A 26614-nucleotide genomic window follows, 5' to 3' on the forward strand; every position below is an offset into this window, starting at 1 on the left:
CAATATTTCAGTTGCATTCACCACTAGCTTAACTAAAATGAACTGTATCTGGTTACCAACAGGTTTTGGTATTTAAATAGCCAGCAATCCATGACTCTACAAAATGCCGATGCATTGCCTTTGATATACTGCCTAAACTAGTACAAGTGGGCCTGAAAAATTAAGAAGAGATGAAGATCGAAACCCTCGACTAAATTCTCTAATTGTATCTCAGGATCTTTCTTCCCTGCTTTTTCACCCCTTGATAAAAGAGCATGGTAATAAACACAGATCCATTATACTATGATAGTAAAGACTAATGAATTCAATAGTGTATTCTAACTTTTATGTGAACATCAAGCCAGTTTTTTCTAACAGAAAAAAATAACATATTACTTTAGAAGCCTATTGCAGCTTACACCCTGCTCATCCGAGCTCAACTGGTTAAAAAAAGTCTAAATCTGGACCATTTAGCAAAGGAGACAAACCAGCGAGCACATTGATGACCTTCTCTAAAAAGGTGTCACACCTCGCTATTTCGAAGCACAAAACCTGCACCTCCAAGCTATGAAATGGCCTAAAAAGCCCCATCCATATTCAGCTTGATCCACTCCGCTGCAGGACGTGACCAACATACTTGAATAGAGCTTATCCCCAGTTGCAAAGGTTGCATCCCTGCAGGCCGGTTTACAATAGAGCTGTCATACAAGTATGAAACAGCTTTATAGGCAATCAAAAGGGGACTAATACAGACATTTTGGAACACTACATCATTCCGGGCTGTCCAGATCAACCATAGGCTGTAAGCGACAAGGCTAGCCGAGTAATTGGAAGAGGAAGGAAATAGGTCAGATCCCTCTTTTAGCCAGGTCCCCTCCCCACAAGAATTGAAGATGTTGAAATGCAAATGAAGTTTAGCCCGAAAGAAATCCCAAACTCTTAAGGAGAAGGGATGTTCAAAGAATACGTGTTGTTGACTGTCAGGTCTAGCCGAGCCAACTTGAAAACTAGAAACCACCACTTATTCCTAGTAAACTAGAAACCTTGTATAAATGGATGGAATAGGAAATCATTGTATAAAATCCATTTTTTACGTAAAATTTTTTGCAAGAAGAAATCCAGGGCAAGTCCATTATATGAAGACAGGAAACCAACTAACCATGCAAGAATAATCTACCCTCAAGGCAGATATCGGCCGTGAAAAATCATAAACAAAGAGAAAATTTGTCTCACATAGAAACTTGGTATCAAGTATCTGATAATGCAATCAATATAATCTCAACCAAAAAGGGAAGCAAAAAAAGAAAAGAACATGCTGGTAGCAAAAATATATTAGCATCATATTTGCAGATGACCACACAATCAATATTCTCCTTACAATAGCATAAACAAAACCAACACCAGCAGCTTAGATAAACTCCAAGAGCACCAGTTTTAACAGAACAAAAAGAGGTTAAAGCAATCAAAACAGCATCCAACATCCCAACGATGCAATCATGGAGTGCACTTATTACCAGAAATAATGCCCCATCAATTTGATCCTAAATGCCTACTCAATAGATTTATTGACCTTGTCTGGTAAGTAATCAAAAGATGAAATCCATAAAGAGCATTTGAGACATTACCAAACAATGCTGATGGATTATCATGTATATATATAATATAATCCAGATACTTCTACCAATCTAAATTTCCAACCTACTTATGACACAACCTCTCATCTGCAATCCACAGGAAGTCATCAAAATATTCATGGCATCAATGCAACCAGAAGAAAATAGCAATCGTTTAACATGGGCTAAGAACAACCATAAACCAGTTGAACCAGCATCTAAATGCATACATCCCTTTATCCATTTCCAGAAGATAGATCTACATATCAATACTGCCATGCCAAAAAAATCTCCCCTTGTTATCCTACACTGAACAGGATCGAACATGAAACATATGAGAGGTTAGAAATTTGATGGGGGAAAAGATAATCTTCGACACTTTCTTTTGGTCTTTTTTGTCATTTGATCGAATTAGATAGATATTTGTTTGTACAAGGAAAAAAAAGAAAAAAGAAACAGCAACAGATCTAAGAGATATCTCAGATCTGATCTGATACCACCCGATCCCTATATCCTCACCCCTCATAATAGCTTTCAGTCCTCAAATCCAGCCCCATACAAAAAGATCAAGTATAGAAATCATAAGATCGAAAGTGTTTATGAGAGTCGATAGGCGTAATGGTAAGAAGAGAAGCAAAAAAACCCATTTTTTTCCTATATTTCACTCTTCTCAACCGTGGGATTGAGCATCAAAGGCGGAGAGCAGTATCGTGGAGATCATCGTCAGGGAGCGGGAGGAGGTTGAGATCGAAAGGCAGCGGCGGCCGGCACATCAACACGACATCGCCATCATCATCGATGACGGAGGAGGAGGAGCCGCAGTCGCTGTGGCAGTCGTCGTCGCCGTTGAGCACGCGCGGGGGAGCCGGTGGGTTGGCCTGCTTCTTGAGGATAGGTGGCCGGAGGCGGATAGGCGCCGCCGCAGACGGGAGCCGCGGCCCGCTGAATGACTCCACGGTGCTGCTGTGGCTGCTGGACGTTGGCCGCTGAGGGGGCGGCGGCTGCTGCGGGTAGTGCTGCTGATGATGATGGAAAGAGAAGTGGGCGGCGGCGGCGGGAAGAGCGGCTGGGGGGAAGGGGGACGGGGGCGAAGGGAAGTTGGTCTTGGCCTTGGGACCTCGGAGGGCGATAGCAGCGGCGTCGTAGGCGCGGGCGGCGTCCTCGGCGGAGTCAAACGTGCCAAGCCACACTCGGGTCTTCTTCCAAGGGTCCCGGATCTCGGCGGCGAAGCGGCCCCACGGCCGCTTCCGCACGCCACGGAACCGCTTCTCCACCGCCATCGCACCACCGATCTGAGCCGCCGCCAGCGGGTCCACAGCTTGTGCGCTGCCCTTCCTCATCACCCACGATATCGTCAACGGCAAGGGGATGCCCCAAAAAATAGGGTTTCTACTCACCGATCAAGGATTGGATCGGGGAAAGCAGGAGAAGAGGAATAGAAGCGGAGGAAGCCTAAAAGAGGAGTCTTGACGAAATCACCATCCTTCGTAAATTTCTCCCTTGTTGGCCGTCGATCGCCCACGATCGTATCGACACGATCGACCTACTTACTTAACTTTCTCCTCTCGTTCTTGGTCGGCGGTCTCGTTCTACCATCCGCTCCTCTCCGCTCCCCGGCTCGCCCTCCCCTTCCTCCACCGGCCTATTCTTTTATGGACTTCCTCCGTACATTTGTGCTGTTGTGAAATGACCATAAAACCCTTCATTTTTCTTCTTATTCTTCAAATTTCCGCTGCTATTCATTTATTTCTCGAGAAACGGCGAAGCTGCTCGATCGTCATGTCACGTAGAAAAACATCGAACGACTTACCTATGCGGTTACCTTTCCTGTGATTGGAAGGAACGGCGGGCCAGGAGATGCGTCCGAGCAAGAGCAATGGAAGGGCTCGGAGAGAGAACCTGGTCGCTAGTCGTCATACGATGGAGACGGGAGGGCAGGGAAGAAAGAGAGGGTCGGATCCAAACACGCGGCTCCGAATCGGGCTGGAATCCGATTCTCGTTCCAAGTGTAACGTTCATTCGTCCGAAATTAACATGTGTTTCATTCCTCGGTTGTGATACGATCAATTTTGATCATTTATCGTATGTTGTATCACATATCTTGTATTTTATTTCATGTCTACGAGTAGAATTGCATTATTCCTTAATTTAGAGAAAATAAACTGCGATGAGAAAAGCAAAACTTTGATATCACATCTCAAAAATCGAGAAATCGATCACATTATTAATTTGATTTTACATCCAAAGGTCTATGTTTCAATGACTTGTAAATATTATGTTTGAAGCTAGTCAAAGTCACTTCAATGTTGATTTTTTGCTTTTGATGGAACAAATGAAACCTAAATGTTTATACTGTTTAAATACACGAGAAACTAATCGAGACTAAGGTCACTGATTCACTGGTCGGACCAGTGAGTGAATTGGTCGAACCGTATCTTTCTTCCCAAAATATATTAAATAATAACAATAATAATATAAATTTACTTCAAAAATATAAAGACAAAATAATAAAAATCAATCTTAAACGTAAGTGAAAAGAGAAAAACGATAATTCAAGAAAGAGGAGGAGAGTGCATGAGCGAAGAATATCTAAAATAAATGAAGATTACACGTCGATTTCCAAACTCAATTATCTCAATAGAGATGAAAAAATAAATATATAATTAAATTTTTAAGAAAATATAATGTCAAATACATATCAAATGGGATGTCTTAATGAAGATGGAAAAAAAGAAATTAACGGATCCATTTTTTTCTCTCATTAATTTTAATTTAAAATTGATATAAATCTCTCATAAAACAAATAATAAAAATATTTAAGTGAAGGGTATTTAAATTATTGTTATAAAATTGAACTGGGATTAAAAAAATCGATCTGGTTAGTCAAATTTAATCTGATTTTTAAGAAAATTAATTCAATAATCGGACCGTAGCAATCTTCGATTTTTCCGGTCCAAGGATCGGATCCGAAACGAACCGTCTTGATCTAATGTAAATGGATCCAAGCACACACCAACGGTCGAGATGTTCCGACATACCAATTCAATTTCTTGATTAGATTAAATTAACGATTAATTTCCAAGACCGGTTGAGTCCCATTCGGACATCATCATTGCCTATTACCTCCCCGGAGAGTCGAGGAAGAGACAGCCACCAAACCCGGCGAGAAGCCCGGCTTCGATGCCGATTGCTTAGTCTTCCTTCCCATCTCCCCGTAAACGACCGCAGAAGCTTCGTGTGCGGACACAAAACGACCACTCCTAAGTGAAGTCCAATCCGTGCCGTCCATTTCCTCCCGCATCAAACAAATCACGACCGCCCACCCGTTGAGCTCGGGCGCGCCACGAAACTCTCCCGATGTTGAATGACGATGTTACCCTCATCCTAAATTAACTGGCAATCGGGACCCGATCGTCCAACCCAACGTAAAATCGACTCGGTGATTTGGACCGACATGTGAGGTTTCCACGTCGAACGCGTGGAAAGTGGTGCGGTCGCGGTGCCTTCTCCCTCACGATTCGAATAGAAATAATATCGCCACGCGATGCCCGGATGCACCCCCTCACCCACTACTATTCCCCCTTATTTTGATTCCCTCGACTCAGGCCAATGGAAGGGTGGTGGGGTCACAGATGGCGATCCCACCGCCACCCACGTTGTTGCTTTGAATGGGAAGCAGCGGGGAAGCTAGCCTTTTCAACGAGGACAAAAAGGTCTCCTCCCTCGACTACTGGAATCATATTACAGGCATATGTATGCGGATGGATTGAGAGACGGATTGGGAGCAGTGGCTCGTATGGCCTCCACGTCGCCTAGTGTTCGGTGCCTTCTGTTTTTTGGCTAGTGGGAATTGCTGGAACCAAATGAACGAGTCGACGCAGCAGCTGCACCATCACCACCACCTTCTCCCTCTCCTCCGCTTCAAAGCGGGAGGAAATAGTACCCCGGTCAGGAAAACGACGCCAAAGGTTGGCGTTGGCGTTCAGCCCATGGCGGGCGTCTCCACCACGTCGTCTTTTGTGTGTTACGACGGGAAAAATTTTACTTCCTTTTTCGTGTTATTGACCGGCCTGCGCGCTCTCGTGACTGCAGCAGCGCATGTTCGCGCATTTAGTGTGCGAGGCAACGGCATGGGGTGGCCGGCGCTGGCTGCAGCTGAAGGCTTCAGAGTCGCAGGCTGGCCGGACCCAGCGGTCCGAGCCAGTGGAAGGTTGACACGTAGGCTCGTAAGCCTTTCTCGTGGGCCGAGGAGACACCGACCAGTCGTGGCTGGACCAACAGGGGAGGCCGACAGCCCCCAGCAGTCGCTGTCCTGCTAAATGGAGTCTGTTCCTTCTCTTCTTCGTCTTCTCTCTTTTTTACCTCTCGCGTTCGTTCACATACGGGGGTTGAAGAGTAATTTCGGTCTGTTCCTCGAGTATTCAACAGCAGTCACATCTCGTCATACGTTCTGCTTTCGGGTTATTTATTATGAGACGCAGAGGGGGAGGGAGATAAAGAAAGGAAAAGGGCGGTGGGTGCAGAAGGTGCGAATGAGTGGGGAAACCCGGGGTTGGTGGTTGGGGGATGGGGCCCAACATCCATCGCGTCTCGTGGTTCGCTCCGTCCGTCTGCTAGGTTGACCGGTCTTTTCATCCTCCTTTTTCTCTTTAACCCGCAAACTTTACTGTAACGCTCGCCGACAACCGTGCCGTCCCCGCCGGGGCCCACCGCCACTCCTCTCCCCCACCGAGGACCTGACCTTGTGGCTAATGATGGGCCAACGGACACGCGTCCCAACCTTTTGTTTCGTCCTCTTCGAGGACCTATTCCTCTTGATGGTCATCGCCAGCTTTGCACGGTCCTCACCGGCGGGACGGGACGCACTGCCAATCTGAGGGGAGGAACGTGTTCCCTGGCTCAGCGGAGACAGGCGAGCCCGTGGCGTGGGCCGTGGCCCGCGTTCTTTTCAGCCCAAGCTGTGCGCTGCCACCCCGTCATTAATGCGCCGCAGTCATAGTAAAAACCGAGAGCGAAAACAGAGGTGCGTGTGCTGGCGACGTCAGGGCGGCATCACATACGTTTCCAAGTGAAAAGGCCAATCAAATAAATAGTTCTCTAAGGTTAATATTCTATCCAACACTTCAACATATATTTGTATATTCAAGTGTCTCTTAAACTAAATGGCATCGATATTGGTATATGGAAGGTATGGAGTAGCAAAAATTAGGACACGAATTAGGTCAACGTTTCCTCCATTGTATTAGGCTTTAATTGAAATGTGATGCTACATGCAAAATTCTTATGATAAAGAATCTGGACCGTCAAATCTCGTAGCACCTCATCCGTTGGTTCATCACATCCGTGAAAATACAAAGCACACGTCAGCGGTAATCTTCAGCGTCCTGGGCCTATCGCAGTATATTTTCCCAACAAAACGGCATCTGATGGCCATGTGTCGCGCATCAAGAATACACCGCTATTTTTGAACGGTCACGATGAGCCGGTGAAAGAAACAAATATTTCATCGCAATAGGGTTCGTTATGCAGAAACTACACCCATATAAACCCCTCCCTCCTTCCTCTTATGTTCGCGCTCAGCGTCGACGAAGCGGAAGGCGATCCCCTTCTTCCACAACTGATCACTGATGCCGACTAAGGTTTCATTCTCTCAGATCCAGTATCTTGTCGTACCTTACATGGCTCTTTGGACGAAAGGTTCGTGGGGTTCTGATGCGACTTCTAGACTAGCCATTGTTCCATGTATTTAGTTGTGTTTTTGAGATAATAATCCTGTGCTTCGGTTTACTGCTGTGGATTTGGTGCTGATGATTGCTCGGCGTTTGCTTTGGGGTTCTGATCGTTGTTTTGTGAACGATTTGATGCATCTTTGTTTTGTTCGTTTTACTTTTTCCATGACGATTTTGTTTGTGCGCTTTAGTTTTGGTGGGTCTTGATGATTCGTTCTCCATTTCGGTTTATTGCTCCGTAGATGTCTGGTTGCTGATGAGATGAATAGATTTGCTTTGGAGAAGTTACCCTCCGTTTTGATAGTGGTTTGGATGTCCATGAGATGCCGAACCTTCTTTGCATGCTGATTAATTACTAATTTTCATTTGGTATCAATATCCCAATTACAAGTCTGATAAAGTTTGTCCACGAACTTTCTCCTTATGCCCTAACCATCAACAGAATCCTTATGTGATCATCTTACATCAAATAATCATTGAAAAGAAGACTGAACTGAACCAGGAATCATGTAACAGCAACGTAGTAACACATCACAAAATAAAAAACGGTGCTTCTAGAAAACAGAACTGTTATGCTGAATTGGATAGTGTAGTGGAAAGTAGTCAAGGAGCCAAGCAAGTCCGTGTCTGAGGGAGTCCTTATACAATATAGCCATAATTGTCATTAGTAAGTTTCAATTGAAACATGCTCTAAGTAAATATTTTTATACAAAACTGAGGGAACGATCAACATAATATTTGATGCAGTGAGTGCGCAAGCAAGCAGAGAGATTGATCGATATAGTGCTTAGTGGGAAACACAACTACTGAGCTAAGTAGATAATTTGTAAAAGACCCAAATGACATCCTAGATAGCTCAAGACTTTTAGCTACAACAACACAGCATAGTTAAGTGAGATAGTCTAATGGAGTAAATTAAGTTAATTTATCCCTTAAATAATTAAATTAATTATATTATTTTTTTGCATAGGTTAATCATATATTATCCTCTACATTTGAACCCTATTAGCATTACAATTCTGTACTTAAAAATTTTACATTATAATTTTTATAATATTAAAAATAAAATAAAATAATCTTATTTTTCGTAATATCGTTAGTTATATTGATGAAAAATATAATACATGACATAAAAATGATGGACAAAATGATAATTTTATATCTCTTTCTTTTCTAGTTTGTGGAATGTTGAAATTATCTTTTTGTTGATAAAATCGTTAAAAACAGAAGGAATATTAAAATTATCTTTTTTTTCATCATTTTTGTTCCGATCAAACATGTGGTGTCTCTTGCTATGTTTTTCGCAGATACAGTTCATGACTTTGAGACAAATAAAATTTTTTATTTTATTTTTAAAATTATATATATCTCAATATAAAATTTTTAACTATAAAAATAATAGAATCTAAATATAAAGGATAATCTATAATTAATTCTTTTCTATACATCTACTAGTGGAAACCCAAGTAAAATTTATACTCAAAATCATTGTATCATACTAGAGATGTTATGTTTTGGGAGTGCTAGACATTATTTCGAGACAACAAGAAGATGTCTAAAGGTACAAACCTTACGATGACGTTACAATCCATTTCACTTGTGCACCAAACTAAAGATGCTTTGAGAGTGCTTGACATTGTTCGAAGACAGCACAAGTCCTAAAGGAATAAATATTAAGGTGTTCTAAAGCAACTTATCATTGTGAACAAACATGCATCTTTATTTATTATGCCCTTTTGTCTCTGGGTTTGTGTGTCGGTCACACACTCGTTCTTAAGTGGTTGTCACTTGAACCATGCTGACTTAGATGGTGGTCCCACTGACTTCCTTAGATTTCACTCGAGCTTTGCTCCACTCGGGGTAGTTCGTCACTAAACATGGATACTTGTGTTGATTGATGCATTTGTGCAGTTATCTTGCTAATGCTTTTGAAGGCTGGATTTCATCTAGTTTCACTTCTTTCCGCCGCTATGAATATGGCACCCTGTTCTGGATATGTTTTGCTGGTCAACCCGAATCTGCAGGATCATAAATAACCGATAAAATGAATTTAGTAAAAATAACGGATCGTAATTTTAATAGAAGATAAAATGAAGAAAAATTGTTAAATATAATGTGACTCTGTTGGTCGAAAATCCACAGATTTCTAGTTAGAGGAGGCAAGTAAATTAAAGTTACTAACGGGACGAGTTACCGAGATCTGAATTGTTTGTAAACTCCTTAAATAGAGAATAATAGATGGAAAAGGTTCCACATAGGAAAACCAAAATAGTTGGTTCACAACAGTTTGTCTTCGTGTGAGCAGTAGATATCCTGGTACAAGGAGAATTCTCTTTATGATGGATATTAGGGTTCTCTGCTATGAGCCATAATTTCATGTCATGACATCGTTGTAATCCCTTATTTTCTTTGCCTTTGTTTCAGGTGGACTTCAGAGAGATTGGTAGTAGACTTCAGAGAGATTGGTAGTAGGAATCGATTTTAAGTCATCCCACTGGCTTTCCAAGCGCGATCACCGTCTTGGAATCCGTCTGTTAGGTCTTTGTTTCGGTACATCGCTGGGTCCTTGTATTTTGACAATGAATAGTAATGCCTTCGAGGTACGATTACTTCTGGTCGCGGGGATTAAGAAATATGCTCCAGGTATAACTTGCAAGCATTAGATGCACCGGGTGGTCGAATTTAACTCATTCCAATTCCCAGATGGCTGCTTGGCTTCAGCTTTGGTTGGCTGGGAGTAGGTAAAAATTAAGGTGCGTATTAAAACCACAATCAATCTTTAGAAATTAGACTCAAGCAAACAATCAAAAATAAAATAAACTCAAATTTTAATTAGAAATATCATAAACAATCTTTATATCAAGCATATCATCAGAACAAAAATCAACTCGATCTTAAACGAGAAATCACAACTTATTTTGGATGGGAGGCTTTTAGGCGGGAAGGAGGATGAGCAAGTACGCTACTTCTCTTGCCCACCGTACCAGCTGGCTTCCACGTGGCGCTCGCCTCAATCCGCACGCCATCATGGTTGGCTTTGACTTCCTTGTGGCACTTGCCCACACATTTTTATCATTACTCTCCCATCATTTTACGACTATTGATCGAGTCCGGTGCCCTGCAAGTATTAAACAATGCCTTCTACTGCCTTCAATCACTCACACTCCCCCAACCCCAACCTCTTCTCCCTTGTGAGAAGCCAAAGCTTCTGATATTATCTTTATTCTTTCTTGCCGTCTTCTTCCGATCTATTTCGGCAGTTGGGCATTTAGCGCTGAGATTGGATGGAGAGGTGCGGAGGATAACGACGAGGCGGCGGCTGCACTGAGCTTTGTAAGTAGTGCTCATGCTGGTCTTCCTTCCATTTGTCGTTGCTATTTTTGTGTGCGTGGAGTTCCAGTAGCATGCAAGAGTTATAAGAGGCGGAGCGAAGCAGAGCGGAACCCAGAAATGGAGGCGGAGCGGATCAGGAGGAGAAAGTGGAAGAGCCTCAAGGAGCGGTTGTCGCTTATGGGCTGCTGCGCCAGCGGTTGGGGGTTCCGCGCCTCCAATCCGACCACCATCACGATTAACGACGAGGAGGAGGCGGAGGAGTACGGAATCCACCGAAACCATAGAGAAGAGCAGGCGGAGGAGGCGGGGTCGGGGGAGGCAGTGGAGATGAACCTGGCGGCCGCGTTGGCCGCGGAGCGGCAGTACCGGGCGATTTCCGCCGCGGCGGACGAGAGGCTGGAGCAGGATGAGGCGGAGGGAGTGGAACGGGTGTCGCTGATGAGACTATTGGAAGAAGGAGAGGAGAATAGAGGCGGGGGAGGAGACGGGTGGTGTTGGTGCTGCGTGTGCATGGGGCGGCGGAAGGGGGCGGCGTTCATACCGTGCGGGCACACCTTCTGCCGGGTGTGTGCGCGGGAGATGTGGGTGAACCGCGGCTCCTGCCCCCTCTGCAACCGTCCGATCGTCGACATCCTCGATATCTTTTAAATCAACGGCTGCTGCTGCTTCACGCCCCCAAATCCCTTTCTGCTTCCACTATGCTACGTGGTATGACGAAAAAGATGAGACCAGGGAAAAGTGATCTCCGATTACTTCTGTTTTGCTCTCTGGTTATTGTCTTTGTTCTTTCTTGAATGAATCGGATTAAAGCAGCCGTTTTATCATGTTGGGAGAAGTATGACAAGTCATGAGAGCACTACCGCCGGATCCAATCTGGCTTTCCATCAATATCAAAGCTCTCCATCGGAGAAAGGATCACTGAATGAAATTGAGAATTCAATCGTTACACATCTGTTCTTACCTAATCTCAAATAATTTTGTCATGTCTAACCTCCAAGCTTTCCAACCTAGTTTTAACTTCGTTCTTGCTTTTTCCCTATAAATTACACAGGGATTTGGGAGTTTTCTCAATCTTATATGTTGATATCACTTTAAATGTTGTAGAACTAAATATTTTTCTCTAGGCCTAAATTCCAGTGCTATATATCATCTCTTTTACCTACTTGCACGCAGCGACGTTTAGCATCGTTTCCATGTTAAGCCCGACAACGGCAGCCGATTGGATGGGTCGGTGTTGGGCTGTAACACATTTCAGTGAACGAGAATGGCCTGTTTCTTGCAATTCTAAGAATCATGAACTTGTTCCGGAGGAGTTGATCTGATGATTCGTGGAGTTAAACCTTTTAAAGAATCTGAGCTTACGGCTGGAATTCCTAACTTCGACTGTGGTTTTTTGAGATATATGTCAATCGTACTCGAACGTCTAATCTGATTTCTCAATCTCCTCAATTCTCAATCTCATCATGATTTTGAGGATTAATTATATATTATCTCCCTAATTAGTTATTTTTTATTTTTATATTTTTTAAAATTATATTAAGTTTTTTTTATACTTACGAAGATATAATATTTAATCTTATTTTTTCTTATATTATCGATCTTGCTAATGGAAATATAATGTGTGTTCAAGGTGCATTACTATGTAATATACTCAAGATGCATGACTACGTAAGGAAAAATCCACTATCGTAGAGGCATAAGATAAAATGTGTTTAAGGCGCATGAGTCGAGAAAACTCAGCCTGCATAAAGAAAAATTTATCACGACAGAAGTATAAGATAAAATGTGCTCGAGGCACATGAGTCGGGAAAACCTAACTCGTATAAAGAGAAATCTGCCATAATAAAAATATAAGATAAAATGTGCCCAAGATACGTGAGTCAAAAAAACTTAATCCGCATAAAGAGAAATATATTATGTTAGAGACATAAGATAGAATGTATCCAAGGTGTTTGAGTCAAAAAAAACCTGACCCGCATAAAGAGAAATCTATCACAACGGAGGCATAAGATAAAATATGTCTGAAGTGCATGGGTCGGGTAAACCCAACCTGCATAAAGAAAAATATATTACGACGAAGACATGAAGTATAATATGCCCAAGGCATATATGTCGAGAAGACTCGACTTGTAAGAAAAATTTTCTAACGCTCACACGTCGAATGAAGTAAACATCACACTTTGACCCCCTCTCGAAAGAGCCTTGAGATAATCACAAGCTTTCTTTTTACATTTTATGATTAAAATGATAATTACAAACTTCTTTCTCACTATTTATAATGAGAAAGACATCATAAACTCATTCATGCTCTTTACGATCAAGTATAAAAGCTTATCTTTAACACAAAGAAAATGAAAAACTTAACTATTTACGTTCGCACTCATATATCTCGGGTTACTAACTTAACCATCGAAGATATAAGGTTGAAAAACCTTTTCGGACCTTAGTCACGTTTTTACCTCAAAGGCACATCGGATAATTCTATGCATATGGGTCCATACCGTATCGGACTGATCAAGACATTAATGATATTTTTTCTTAATAAATCTAAAGATAAAAAAAAAAATTATGGAACTCAGCAAGGAGAAGGTCCAAGATTTAAGTGTTATATTCGTAGGATAAAATAAAATGAAGAGAAATCTTCCCTATTCTCCCTCTAGCAGAGGAGAATCACAACACCCCTTTAGAAAAAGCCGAGTGACTTCTTTTGGTGCCAGAGGTTAGGTTGGTAGGTTTTTTTTATCGCTAACCTGCACAAAGGTGCCACAAGTGCTCGTTGAGTTCGAGCTTGTGATGCATTCGCTAGCTGTGTCGGAGGGGAAAGCATTGCAATTCTAAAATGGAAGTATATAAAAAGTCTCTGAATTATCTCCGAGTAAAAATAGACAAACGCAAGAATGAATGCTCTTTTTATCTCTTTGTTTTCCTTTTTTCTTTTTTTTTTTCATCACTCACGTGGCACAGTCAAGCTGCATGCACGATGGTCATTTATCACTTAGGACAAAAGGAAAAAGATCTATGCAGGATTAATTATATATTATCATTTATAATTAGTTATCTTTTAATATTTTAATTTTTATATTTTTAAAAATTATATTAAAATTTTTATATTTATGAAAATAAAATATTTAATCTCGTTTGTTTCTTCTTACGTTTTTACTGATGGTGAGGGGAAACGAGGTTAAATATTTCACTTTTATTTTTTAAAAATACTAGATGTAACTAATTATAGAGATAATCTATAATTAACCCTCTATCCACCACAAGACTCATAATGATATGAATGCTAGTCATTCATCACCTAAGACCAAAAATAAAAATCATATGCACTAGAAGAAATATTTACTCATAACGATATGTCTTAACCATCCAATTTAATGGATATCAACGAATGATTGTAGTTATAATGAGAAGATCATGTAAAACTTTTAAAGATCAAACTATTAATGAACTGATTCAAGCCAAACCGGTTTTGGATAGTCCCGTTCCGATTCCGGTTCGGTATTTTTCTTCGGCTCTGTATCTCCATCAGATCACCCGAGCAGTGCCATGTGCAGATAAAGAAACAAGTACCGATCGGAAGAACACGCCACTGCAATTTCTCCGAGTCACGCTACAACAGTAGCTCTCTGCAATTCGCACATACAGACACCAATCCTTCCAACCTCACAATAGCAGCAGCTACGCGCGAGGCTTCTTCCCCTCCCCCACCCATCACACCGACCCAAAGGTCGACGACAAAGATGGTGGGGGCTCGAACATGGGATCCAATACTCCCACCACGAGCGCTGTTCTCTTCCCCGGTGGCTATATATAACCAGCAACGCAGGGAGTAAAAGACCACTCGAGCGTGGAGTGACGAGTGAGAATAGACAAGGAAATGGCGTGCTCCTTCCCGGTCCTCGACTTGGAGAAGCTCCGAGGAGAGGAGAGGGAGCAGACCATGGACCTCCTTCGTGACGCTTGCGAGAAATGGGGCTTCTTTGAGGTGCTCTCATTCTTTTTACGTGAACAAGTTGATGCCCACGAGCATTTGAAGCTAATTATCATGGCTTTCCATTTGCTTGCTGATGTAGCTGCTCAACCATGGGATCTCGCATGAGCTGATGGACGAGGTCGAGAGGCGGACCAAAGCGCACTACGAGCAATGCAGGGAGCAAAAGTTCAAACAGTTGGCGTGCAAGGCTCTCAAGAGCGGACCCGGGACGGATGTCACCGACATGGACTGGGAGAGCACCTTCTTCCTGCGCCATCTCCCCGTCTCCAACATGTCCGACTTCCCAGACATGGACGAGGAGTACCGGTACCGCTTCGATTTCCTTCGTTACAGCGCACCCCCCACCACCATCGACTGTAGTCTGCCCCGACTAACCTTCGCCTTCAGGAAGGCGATGAGGGAATTCGCGACGGGGTTAAAGAAGCTGGCGGAGCGTCTTCTCGATCTGCTCTGCGAGAACCTCGGCCTGGAGGAGGGTTACCTCAAGAACGCCTTCTACGGATCCAAAGGTCCGAACTTTGGCACCAAGGTGAGCAACTACCCGCCATGCCCTCGCCCGGAGCTGATCCACGGCCTGCGAGCCCACACCGACGCCGGCGGCATCATCTTGCTCTTCCAAGACGACCGCGTCAGCGGCCTCCAGCTTTTCAAGGATGGCCAGTGGATCGACGTGCCGCCCATGCACCACTCCATCGTGGTCAACCTCGGAGATCAGCTAGAGGTCCTCTCTCTCTCTCTCTCTCTCTCTCTCTCTCTCTCTCTCTCTCTCTCTGTGCGGGACAAATGATCAAACAACATGAGGGCGTTCATGCAGGTGATCACGAACGGCAAGTACAAGAGCGTGCTGCACCGGGTGGTGGCTCGGAGCGACGGCAACAGGATGTCGATCGCCTCCTTCTACAACCCGAGCGGCGACGCCGTCATCTACCCCGCGCCCTCCCTGGTCCAGAAGGAAGCGGAGGCGTACCCGAGGTTTGTGTTCGAGGACTATATGAAGCTCTACGTCACGCAAAAGTTTCAAGCGAAGCAGCCCAGGTTTGAAGCAATGAAGGCCACGGTAATAGTCACTCGTCAACCTACGCCTACACCTTAGGACACCACGACGTCTCACGTTGGAGCTGCCACTATCTATTAGAATGTGGCATCCAATTGTGGAAATAATAAGCGAAGCACTATGAACGTGGCTTTTTTTAGTCTCGAGGGTTATGTCGTCGATCCAATTTTCCACTTCTTTGCCAACACTATTTTCTAATTAAATATATCAATGTCGAATAGCTCTAACTATAGTTTGATTCAAATCGGGTTGAAACTAAAACCGAATCCATCGACCGGTCGTTGATTTCAAATTGAATTGAAATCGAATCTGGATGATTCAATTAAGGAGGTTCTTAGGTTTGAGAAACCAGAACCAACAGTTCCAGTTCCAATTCAAATCACCGATGACATGATAAAATAAATAAATTATAATTTTTTCATATTTTAAATTATTTTTAAATTAATAATTATAAAACAAAACATCAAAACAGAGATGTTAAATATTGCCAGCTTGAGTCAATTAGAGTAAAAAAAACCACTTTCAACTTATTTTAGTCTAGATTGGCCAATATTCAATATGTTCTTGATATACAAAACAAAGTGAGAAAAATGAATCTCATGGTAACCAACATGTCAATTGAGAATGCAAGAGTCATCCAAATATTAAATATCTAAATCATAATTCATCTTATTGATCTGTACCGATTAACTATTGGTACAAACCGAATATATCGACAAATCAATATGCAACATCCATATCGATCCCTTGTCGGATCGATACATACAACCCGTACCAAACGGTATACGGTAGTATGCGGAGTCTTAATCTAGACTTACAACTACCTATGTACTATATCATCACGTAGATAATTCTTTAAAATGAACTTTGATGGTATCATAGGATAAAAACAATAAATGATTAGGAGTGCAGAACAATTTAGAGCAGATAAAGTAATGATATAATTCAGCTTCTTTAATGTTGTCATAAACTTCTATTCTTATCCCTGTGGATCAAGTTTTCTGAAATAAGAATTTGATGAGCAATGTCGAACCCATTGCAGCTCTTAAAATCAGAGAGAGAAAATTCAGTGTCAGAATGTACTATGTTGATTTTAACTTCTGAGAAGGGTATCATCCAGCATGAGATACTCCTAACTTCAGCCAGGCAAACATTTTAAGTTGCACAATGGTAAACTATAGACGATAATGCTATATAATATGACTTATGGCAACATAAGGAATTATGCTGGTGGATAAGCTGTCAGATGATCCCAATAATTTCATGCACTATACTCAACCTCATGCATTTTACCAGTACGATACAGCAAGTAAATCCTAGGTTTGTAACTACAAGTATTTGAACTGTAAGAAACAAGTATCTTTAACAGTTAGTTTAGAGAAGAAAATGTACCAACATAACAAGTTGTCTCATGGGTTTTGAAATCTCAGTACATCCCAGAATGTTAGATGAAGCTAACAGAAGTAGAACATGTCTCACCAAGACCACCATTGCTATGGAGTACGGCATGATCAGACAATTATGCAACATAAATAACTGGCTAAAAAGATGAATTTTGACAAACAGATGATGAGTACCTCAGCACATCCTAACATCTGCAAACACAGCAAGCTATTGTCTCTGAATTGTCTCAATACATCCCAGGTGATATCTACATCAAAAATCAAATGAACACTATCTCAGAGGCACAAAAGAAATGACATAATCACTGAGAGAAACGATACAAGCCTTTTTAACAAGATACAGAAAAGAACACCATAACTTACAAAATCAGAAATCCTCAATAATATTAACTTACTAACCTACTAATGCTTAGTGACCCAATATACAAGGAGGATCTAGCAAGCAAATAATTGATATTTCCATCATTCTTGTTCATTTTCAAAATGCTTTTTGATGGATAAGATACTCTATAAAAGCCAGCCAATTCTTCCACCTGATCTGGCAGAAGCACTAAGTAGTGCCATATTGACCTGCTATGATGCTGTGCAACTCCAGAGTCTTCATGGTTAGGCACACAACAATTTGATTCTTAGGCAAACACTGCTATAAAATAATTCCTCATAGTAATTTTAAGCCCAGAGAACCCCAATAATATAACAGAATAGTCCCCCATTCATACTCTTTGGTTCTCCATTAATGTTTTCTAAGTCATATTCTTTATCAAAGTCTCAAACGGCATAGAAAACAAGCTTGCTTTCACCGTCTATAATGACAACCAAGGAAATGCATGATCTATTATCACCTATGACATCCCAGTAAAAGCACACAAGTGGATACATCACTTGCAATAATTTATAATAAAAAATATATTAAAGAATCATGAGGATCCACGTTCCACTCTTGAGAGGAGATAAATGCAATTTAAACTAGAAATGCATACACTCCTATTCATTAGGTTCATGTGTTAAGTTTTTGTCTCAATCAAGAAACAAAAGAGGTTTCATGTAGATCTTTTTCGAGACTAAATACCTCAGTCAAAAAAGCACCAACTTCCTTCAGCAAAAAGCAGAAGCATTGAACCACAAGGAAAGGCAACATTGCCACACCAGGGACTAAGAGAACCTTGCTGAACTGTTAAGATAGTCCTTCATCCAAGCCAAGAAGATCTACCATCTCAATTTAAAAACTCTGTTATAACCAAACATGCAAGTCCTACGATGTCAATTCTCCAGCATGTGCTTATCCTCATCTTTGGAATTTACCTCTGAAGCAGTGGTGCTCGAACTTGTCACTTTCTTCTCATCACACTCGGCTTCAGTTTCACAGGAAGCATGTTTCTTCAGAACTGTAGATATGTCTCCTTCAGAAGCCCCAGCTAGCGTAAATCTTTCAACAGCAGCATCAAGATTCTTTTTCCAGTTGCCAAATCCAAGCTTAAACTCAAGTTGTGATCGCTCAAAGAGCATGTTACCCCAAAACAGATGTATCTGAGATCTCATTGCTGCAGCTTGCTCTGCTGCTTCATCGGCTGACAACTCAGCCTGACCATCTATTGCTTTCTGTTTCTTCCTCTTCTTTAACAACTCATCCTCCTTGCTTTTTCCAAGGTCTTTAAGCTCACTAATCCTTTGCTCCTCCACTTTCTCCCACATCTCAGTAGCAGACTTCATCTTCTCCTCTGCACTATCAAAAAGTCTGATTGTTTCTGAAGAGTCCCATGTTGACAGATCCACATTCTTAGCCAAGACAAAGGACCAATGGAGCTTTGCAGTTTCAAACTGCTGCTGCCCCAAAGCAAGCAACCCTTCATAAAAGTCGGGCTTGATTTGAAGCGCCTCCTCATACTTTTGCCCAGCAAGAGCATATCTCTCCCGCACCCAATCATATGCTGTTTGAAGTTGAGCAGCCATAACTTCTTTGGGTGAAGCCTCATCCAGGGGGATGCGTTTTCGTGCAGCACACATGTGCACATTCCCCCAGTTGAAGAAGGCCAGTGCTGCCACCTCCTGGAACTTAGCAGCTGCCATGTCAAAGAGTCCTTGGGCTTCCTCTCCCGTAATTGTCTCCTCGAGTGCCTCAGAGCACAGCTCCATTCCCAGTTCGTGCAAGTCTAAGTGGGCATCAGGGTCTATTCCAACTTGATTCCTGAACAGATGAGCAAATTCGAACAACCAATCATCAATCTCAGCCTCCTTACACTCAGCATGGCCGCATCCGTTGTTTGCATCCTCACCGTTATCTTTTGCAACTTCTTCTGCCTCTGAGCCTATCTTTACGACATCATTGTTTACTGCTTCAGCAATGGAGTCCCCATTTGATGAATCCGACACACTCTGATCAGTCTTTATCAACCCCTCATCCTCCGGCATCTTCTCCTCTTCTTCTTGAATCAGAGGTTCTTGCTCAGGGAACACCTCCACGATGTGCAACCTCAACAGTTGTAGTTTATCATCCATATCCATTCCAGTACCATCCTTTTTGTCTTTCTTATTGAGCTCATCGACAGAAGACTCAGCCAATCTTAACTCGGCAGTGCTGGTCACAGTCACGAGATCACCATCGGCATCCTTGTACTTGATCAGCACCGACTTGGACGATGGAAACCTATTCGCTACAATCTCCCTTAGAACCTTGAAGCTACAATACGCTGGCATCTGACCAAGCCTTATATCATGGTCATACACGAGCTTCAGCGGCCTCCATCGGTTTACCACCGTTCTCAAAGAAGGCTCCTTTCCAGCGCTTTGCTGTGAACCGTCAACGGGTGAACCAACCAGCACTGGTTGCGATGAGGCCTCCGCACTAGACGGCTTAGAAAGAAGCTGCCGAGGGGGTTTAGTGTCAGGACCATTAAAAAGAGCAGGTGAGGTCGGTGGGTGGTGGTTTTGAGAAGAGGAGGTCGGCTTATTGGCCGTCATGAAATTCTGTGGATTCTGTGCAGAGGGCGATGACTTCTTGGGGCGGGCGGGGAGGCAGGGTCCGAGACCCGCGACCGGGGCGCCAACTCGAACAGCGGAGGCGCCGAGGGCCGCAGGCGAGGGACGACTACCGGGATCGGCGGCGGCAGGGGCGGAGGGGGCGGAGGGGGCGAGGGCGGCGCGGAGGCGGCGGGCAAGGTCTAGGGCGTCGGAGTGGGAGGGGTCCTGGTCGAGCAGCGCATGGACGTCCTGGAGAGCGACGTCGTAGCGGCGAAGGGCCTCGAGAGCGCGGGCACGCCGGAGGAGGGCGCGGGGGAAACCCGGTTGCGCCTGGAGGGCGAGCGAGCACTCGGCGGCGACGGCCTCGTGGTCCACGGGGCGCATCTGCATGAGGCAGGCCGCGCGATTGCTGTGGAAGACGGCGCGGTCTGCGTGGCTGCGGGGGGTGAGCTTGAGGGCCATCTCGTACTGCCGGAGTGCGCCCGCATAATCCTTGGCCTGGAATAGCCGGTTGCCCTCTTCCTTGAGACCGTGGGCGCGCTTCAAGAGGAGGGAGAGGTCGATCTCCACGACCCCGTTGGAGGAGGCCGTCGGTGGCGGCGGCGGAGGTGGCGACGCTGGGGCGGCGGGGGCCGGGGCCGGGGCCGTGGCGGGGGCGGTGGCGGTGGCGGCCACGGCAGGAGCGGTCGCGTTCTTCTTCTTTCGGCCACCGGACTTCCCCATTCTTCTCTGTGCCGATAATTGGAGAGAAGGGAACGGGGTTACGGGTCAGGAGAGTGGCGAATGGATCCTTCCCTATATGTAATGTTCTCTTTTCTCCCTATTTATAGAATGCAAGTGTAACCCTATCGAACGAATGGGGGAGATGACGATGATGATGAAGCTCGGAGAGGCTGTGTCATTTCCAGAACGTTCCCTAGGCTCGGCCCAAATCGCACACTGGTGGTTCCATTCTGGTCTCGGATCTGATCGAGGTTGACCCAACTCGATCTGGCCCGAATTGGATCATACTTTGACGGATTGGCTGGCCCTAATTGTGGCTGCTTAAGAATTTGGTTCGGCCACGAGACCGATAGATACCAGACAAGCCACTTATGTTACTAAACCCGACTCCGAAGTCCCATATCCAACAAATGGATTTAGATAGGTTGGATTATGTTATCATTCTGGAATATCTGTCGATAACATCCCATGATATGATTCATCATAATCTTATTATAAAGACTGAAAAATGAAAATGATTTTATATAAAGCCTCCACGAGTATGTTACAGTTAACAATAGATTAAATATTTTTGGCACTCATCAAATCGATCAACTATACAAGCAAGAATTAGCAAGAGAGATTTAAGGAAACGATGAAAAGAGAAGGAAACATGAAGTATACGTTGTAATGTGTCCAAAGAAATCCTGATATCATATAGAACGAGAGATGAATTTAATACGTTGTTTACGAAGAGATTGATCAAAAAAGGTGAGCCCTGCCATAAGACACTCCAAACATTTCATTTACTGAAACCTAAAAGCAAAAAGAGAACAGCATATATTGCTCACAGAACTTCCCTAATGCATAGATTAATATAGCTGCATCAATATCATTTGTACGGCTTAATAAAATACTGCAAACATCAACAAAAAACTGCATCTTGAGGATTTACGCCACATGATTAACAAAATTATAGGTAATAGAAATGTATCATCTCAACACCAAACAACAAATTCCAAATCATTCAGTAACAGTTTTAAAAGTCTGAAAGCATCCGATAGGACACAGGCTATGCCTAGTCTTTAGTAGTTTAGGTGCTCCTAAATAGCAACACTAATGCATGAAATCAATCAACCTTTTTGAATAATAACCGAGTTGGCAAGTCCTGCTTCTTCGATTGTCTTACCGACATCATTCAGCTGCTTGGGTGGAAAACCAACAGTTTGTAGCTGGTAAGTTCTCGCTGAACCAGGCCTTGATGCATCGATGAATGCCCGAATGTCACCTATTGTATGATGAGTATTAAAGCGTGCAACCATGCGAGTGCCGTCCGCTAACCTTAGCTGAATTGAAGTGGACGGCATAGATTCATCAACTGAAAGACCGAAAGACGAAGGCACTGCACTGGACGCAGCATTATCCACAGTAGGTTCAGTCACAGAACTGTCAGAAGATCCACCAGCAAGTGTCCTTCCTACACCTTGGAATGGAGTGAGGCGTCTTGCAGGTTCCTGTCGAAGAGTGAAAATTTGGGGCATGATACCTCAGTGTATAATGAAACACGTATAAAGTCAATATTCAAAGTATACATACTGGGCAATTTTCTTCCCTCCGAATGAGATTGACATTAACCATAGACCTCCGATCTGCTGGTTCAAGTTCTTTAGGGCATTCAGACTTTCTAATGCTCTGCAAATCAACATCGTGGTTGTGATCTTATCATTAGAATAGAAATAACAGGACAATTCTTGCAATTTCTTTTGAAAATCTTAGCAAACTATTCAAGGATTGAAGCAAATTTGGTCTCAAGGATGATGTGTTGAGCAAAGTGCTAGACCTATAACATTCTGCCTACAATGTATATTAAGTTGTTAGCACATAAATTGCCGATCTATTAGGAAATTTAGCCCTTATTTCTGTTTTCTTTGTAATTTTGAACTTGAGTATCAACAAGCATTCAATCAGCAACAGAACTAATTAAATTTGCCTCACTGGTTATTTCCTTTTAAAAATTGACTTAGTTAAAGGTGTGGTTTACACAGCCACATGTGACACACAGCCTTTTGAGATTATCTTCCCCACTTGAAACTTTTGAAGATCATTTACGAGGGACGAGGCCAAAAGTAATTTCCATCTGATAGTACACATACAGCTTGTAAGGCATCATTTATTCTCACATTAAATGCAATTAACAGACTGATTGGTATGCAACGAGAGTTTCTACAAGTCACTTGGGCTTGAGTATCTTGGGTTATGTGGTGAAAAACACATTCTATTCATAATATTATCTAAATGAACACGTAAATTTCATCAATACAGGGCCATAACAATTAGTATTGTAGTGATTATATTACCATGAGTATTGATGGACAGTCCAAGAGAGATATTACGGAGCAGAGACATCACCAGTGCCCAGGGTTTCTGACACCTATTAGGGAATGATTACAGGATACAATTTGAGCCTTATAAGGACAACTTAATTTTTAACGGGAGATACTGTGATGTCCTTATGTTTTCCACATTAAAAATAAATAGGGGATTGGATCGGCAGAGAAAGCTTAATGGACCTGCCACTAGTAACTAGAGCTTCAACATTTTTAGCCACATGTTCAAGGCTCATCCTATCTAAATGATTGAGATAGTAAGTCCATCTGGTATAGTCACACTAGTACTATTTTCTGAAAGATGGTTTCATGATAATGAGAAGCCTACATCAATGACATATGAGACCTACCCCGGTTTAACAAAGAGGTGAGATTTGATTTCTGTTAATTCTGTGCACATTTAAGTTGACCTATATAAATAATCTTTGTTGATTCTGTGCATGTTTAGTTGATATTTTATTACAAAAATTGTTGGATAGCAATGTGGAACACACTATCCATGACCTGTAAGGCATTCTTCGGGTTCCTTATTATAATGTGATATCATATTCATTGATTCTCTTTCATCTAGAGCACTGTGTAACCTCTAAATTCCCCTTGATCTTTCTCATATATAACTGTTACCCTACACTAAACCTATTCAGTATAAAACCCAATGTCCTTACTCTTTCACATCAGAGTCCAATAAGTGAATGACATTGTTAAGAAAAGAAAGTAGAAGATAACCAATCTCAGATTTACCAGACTTTGACAGAATTCATTTTTCAATGACCCATAAATAATGCTGCTTCATTCATTGTTAAAAGTCAAACCCAAATGTATAATGATCACATCAAACTAAAGATGATTGGAACTAACATAAGAATTCAAAGCATCATCCAATATATGAACTTTATGCAGAAGAAGATGCAGATCTAATCAAGATTATAGTTCACATTACATCACAAATAGGATCACTGATCCTGATTCACAGAATGACAACCTGCAACTTTAAAACCTTAAAAGGAAACAGTTTTAAGAAATAAATAAATAGATTAAAAACAAATCAAAAGAATAGGATATGTATTTATTTTACCTCTAAGAAGGACGCATTCTCAGGATCATCAAACCTCCTTAATGGACCATCATTCACAGTAAATCCATTCCTCCAGAAATAGATATTGTGCACAACATTTTCAGGCTGTTGGGGAGCAGGTGGTACTGATTCACCTGTCAATAACCTACCAGTTCCAGTAAAACTTCTAGAACTAGAGGATTGCTGAGGCTCAAAAGGTCCCTGCATGGCTCCCATCTGCCTAGCTTGCTCAAATATTGCATCAACATCATTGCCACCTTTTGAAGGATCTTGAACAAGCATACCACTGCACAACAATTAAATGGAGTGAAGCAGAACCAATGGTATTTTTATATGCATAATAAGTTTATGAAGTAGTTGTGTCTAAGGAATGGTTATATTTTGGTGATCATGTTAAGCTTTTTGCAAGGAATAGTGCCTACAACATATATATACATCATTGGAACATGAAACAGATCTATTCCACACAATACGTCAGGCTAAACACAATTGCATTCATTTTCATCTTCTTTTATCAACAATTTATTTTGACAACATAAATATTCCCAAATATGCAATGTGCAAGGGCCAAAACTTATAATTTCGTACAAAAATATCTTATAAATATAACACTATGCTAGAAGTTATGCAATCTCTCCAGTACTTAATCCGTCTCTCCTTATAAACCAAAAGTTGGAAATGGGTGGCTTTATATGCTCTCAATCGGAAAGATATGTCTGCATAAACGCAAGGTAATATCATAATGTAAAATCCCGTGGAACGTTCCTGCGTTCATTTCTCTCCCAAAGTTACAACACTTCACTCAGTTCAATAATTATCTTATATCGTCATTCTAATAGAATACATAGCTTGAGATCTTAAAAGAACATATCAATAAAATTTGTTTGGAATACGCATCAAATTAAAACGCTTTCCTAATTTTTGATATCCTTCTTTACCCGTTTTTTTGGTTTCAGAGCCTACCAATGCTCGATGTCCCCAAACAACTGATCTAATATTCACATATATCATTGCTACTGAAATCAAGTGAAAAAACAGATTAATGGAAATTGCAACCTCTTCTCGCCGCCAGTGTAGTACTCTTGTGGTCCATCGGAGTCGCTATCGGAGCCCGGATCAGAACTCCGGTTCAGATCGGCTAGGGTTCGGATGGTCGGCCGGCTGCCGGACGGTTTGGAAGGCTTCTTATCCCCTCTGGAACCCATCGCGGTCGAGGATCCACCGGCAGAGGCAGAAGAACGAGTCACCCGCGCGGTCGGTGCAGCAGCGGCGCCGGTGGAACGAGTCACACGCGGGGGCGGTACGGCTGCGGGAGCGGCGACTTCCTGAGGTATGTAGTCCTCGTCCTGGTCGGCGGGGTCGTCGTCGTGGTCTTGGGGTTGGCGGTGCTGGTGGGAATCGGAGTTGTCGTCGTAAAAGGAGAGGATGGCAGAATCGAGGACCCAATCGTGGCTCTCGAGGAAGAAAAGAGCTTCCTCTCGGGTAGAGGCGGTGATACCCAGGAACGTCTCTACCAGGCTTCTCTTCTCTTCATCCTCCAAGCTGCTGCCACGCCCCTCCATCGCCCCCCTTACCCTTATTCTCTCAGCCCTCGGCCCTTCTTGACCGATGGAATCGTGTTTGCTTGGATCTCACGGCAGCGGTACACGAGAATGGGCCGTGGATCGATGCTATTGGGCTGGTCCATCGCGAAAGTGCTATTGCACCATATCGGTTCCAAGGAAACGGATCAGGGCTCGAAATGGGATATCAGTTACGTGTACGATCGATCTGAACTTGACTTACGGGGTTGATTGTAAATATCGCAGCGGATCATATTTTGTCGTTACTCGGATCTCCACGACCCGATTAAATAGGACTTGCGAATCTTTTGAAGATAGAATTCAAATTTTAAGGATGTCAGCTAATGTAATTGGTAATTGATAGTAACCATTTAAAATATTCAAATGGAAAAATAAATGCATGAGGGCACTGCAGTTTTGAATAAAAAAAATATATACTTCAAATTCATAATATCCGCATCAAATATATAGGTAGGTAGTTGATTTTGAATTAGAATATAATATAATTCGAAACTGGATTTTTTTTGGAATATTTGTGCTCATCCGATTTGTATAAATTGGATTCACAAATTTTTTTTTTTTATGAAGTTTGGAATGAATTCAGATAATAAAAGAAAAACAGAGACATTTAGATAATTAATTGAGTTTAAATTCAGGTGGAATGAAATTCCAAGTTACCAATACATGTTGCTATTCTCAATTGAAAGTTTTAGTATTAATCTGTTGTTAACCCAATGGTATTCAATCTCAGGCAGATACTTGCAGAACATAATTTGTCAATCTAGTGGAAAAAATATATATGACCAGATTACTATTTATTGG

General features: G+C 42.5%; 5 protein-coding genes across 6 annotated transcripts; 2 read left to right on the top strand and 3 right to left on the bottom strand.

The window, feature by feature from the left end:
- Window positions 1–1737: 1737 nt before the first annotated feature.
- Window positions 1738–3229, bottom strand: LOC103994622 (ethylene-responsive transcription factor 3). Its single transcript, XM_009415016.3, has one exon. It carries the CDS (start codon window positions 2930–2932, stop codon window positions 2282–2284), a length of 651 nt encoding a protein of 216 aa, XP_009413291.2. The 5' UTR covers window positions 2933–3229; the 3' UTR covers window positions 1738–2281.
- Window positions 3230–10771: 7542 nt separating this feature from the next.
- LOC135615418 (uncharacterized) lies at window positions 10772–11302 on the top strand. Its single transcript, XM_065114222.1, has one exon. It carries the CDS (start codon window positions 10772–10774, stop codon window positions 11300–11302), a length of 531 nt encoding a protein of 176 aa, XP_064970294.1.
- A 3119-nt stretch (window positions 11303–14421) lies between these two features.
- Window positions 14422–15932, top strand: LOC135656394 (1-aminocyclopropane-1-carboxylate oxidase 1-like). Its single transcript, XM_065175837.1, has 4 exons — window positions 14422–14642; window positions 14731–14957; window positions 15039–15372; window positions 15466–15932. Exons 1-4 carry the CDS (start codon window positions 14535–14537, stop codon window positions 15742–15744), a joined length of 948 nt encoding a protein of 315 aa, XP_065031909.1. The 5' UTR covers window positions 14422–14534; the 3' UTR covers window positions 15745–15932.
- A 1110-nt stretch (window positions 15933–17042) lies between these two features.
- Window positions 17043–20880, bottom strand: LOC135656048 (protein CLMP1-like). Of its 2 annotated transcripts, none has more exons than XR_010504017.1 (2): window positions 18178–20879; window positions 17043–17356 (listed from the first exon to the last, which is right to left on the bottom strand). XR_010504017.1 is itself a non-coding variant. In XM_065175813.1 (2 exons), exons 1-2 carry the CDS (start codon window positions 20787–20789, stop codon window positions 17336–17338), a joined length of 2400 nt encoding a protein of 799 aa, XP_065031885.1. In that variant the 5' UTR covers window positions 20790–20880; the 3' UTR covers window positions 17093–17335. The 2 variants fall into 2 exon arrangements, 1 of the variants encoding a protein (XP_065031885.1); XM_065175813.1 differs by having other exon boundaries at window positions 17093–17356; window positions 18411–20880.
- An 852-nt stretch (window positions 20881–21732) lies between these two features.
- LOC135656242 (plant UBX domain-containing protein 4-like) lies at window positions 21733–25831 on the bottom strand. The gene is made up of 4 exons (XM_065175824.1): window positions 25287–25831; window positions 24231–24516; window positions 22365–22460; window positions 21733–22282 (listed from the first exon to the last, which is right to left on the bottom strand). Exons 1-4 carry the CDS (start codon window positions 25790–25792, stop codon window positions 21902–21904), a joined length of 1269 nt encoding a protein of 422 aa, XP_065031896.1. The 5' UTR covers window positions 25793–25831; the 3' UTR covers window positions 21733–21901.
- Window positions 25832–26614: the final 783 nt, after the last annotated feature.

This window comes from Musa acuminata, chromosome BXJ1-1 (assembly GCF_036884655.1).
Source record: "Musa acuminata AAA Group cultivar baxijiao chromosome BXJ1-1, Cavendish_Baxijiao_AAA, whole genome shotgun sequence".
Lineage (NCBI taxonomy): Eukaryota > Viridiplantae > Streptophyta > Magnoliopsida > Zingiberales > Musaceae > Musa > Musa acuminata.

What these genes read in the sequence shown, in the direction of transcription:
- LOC103994622 (XM_009415016.3), bottom strand. Translation starts at nt 2,932, where the DNA reads ATGAGGAAGGGCAGCGCACAAGCTGTGGACCCGCTGGCGGCGGCTCAG.
- LOC135615418 (XM_065114222.1), top strand. Translation starts at nt 10,772, where the DNA reads ATGGAGGCGGAGCGGATCAGGAGGAGAAAGTGGAAGAGCCTCAAGGAG.
- LOC135656394 (XM_065175837.1), top strand. Translation starts at nt 14,535, where the DNA reads ATGGCGTGCTCCTTCCCGGTCCTCGACTTGGAGAAGCTCCGAGGAGAG. An exon ending in GACATGGACGAGGAGTACCG is followed by an intron (nt 14,958 to 15,038) that starts GTACCGCTTCGA and finishes CTTCGCCTTCAG; the next exon opens with GAAGGCGATGAGGGAATTCG. An exon ending in ACCTCGGAGATCAGCTAGAG is followed by an intron (nt 15,373 to 15,465) that starts GTCCTCTCTCTC and finishes GCGTTCATGCAG; the next exon opens with GTGATCACGAACGGCAAGTA.
- LOC135656048 (XM_065175813.1), bottom strand. Translation starts at nt 20,789, where the DNA reads ATGGGGAAGTCCGGTGGCCGAAAGAAGAAGAACGCGACCGCTCCTGCC. An exon ending in CGAGCACCACTGCTTCAGAG is followed by an intron (nt 17,357 to 18,410) that starts GTAAATTCCAAA and finishes TTTTTGATGTAG; the next exon opens with ATATCACCTGGGATGTATTG.
- LOC135656242 (XM_065175824.1), bottom strand. Translation starts at nt 25,792, where the DNA reads ATGGAGGGGCGTGGCAGCAGCTTGGAGGATGAAGAGAAGAGAAGCCTG. An exon ending in TACACTGGCGGCGAGAAGAG is followed by an intron (nt 24,517 to 25,286) that starts GTTGCAATTTCC and finishes ATTGTTGTGCAG; the next exon opens with TGGTATGCTTGTTCAAGATC. An exon ending in AGAATGCGTCCTTCTTAGAG is followed by an intron (nt 22,461 to 24,230) that starts GTAAAATAAATA and finishes GTTGATTTGCAG; the next exon opens with AGCATTAGAAAGTCTGAATG.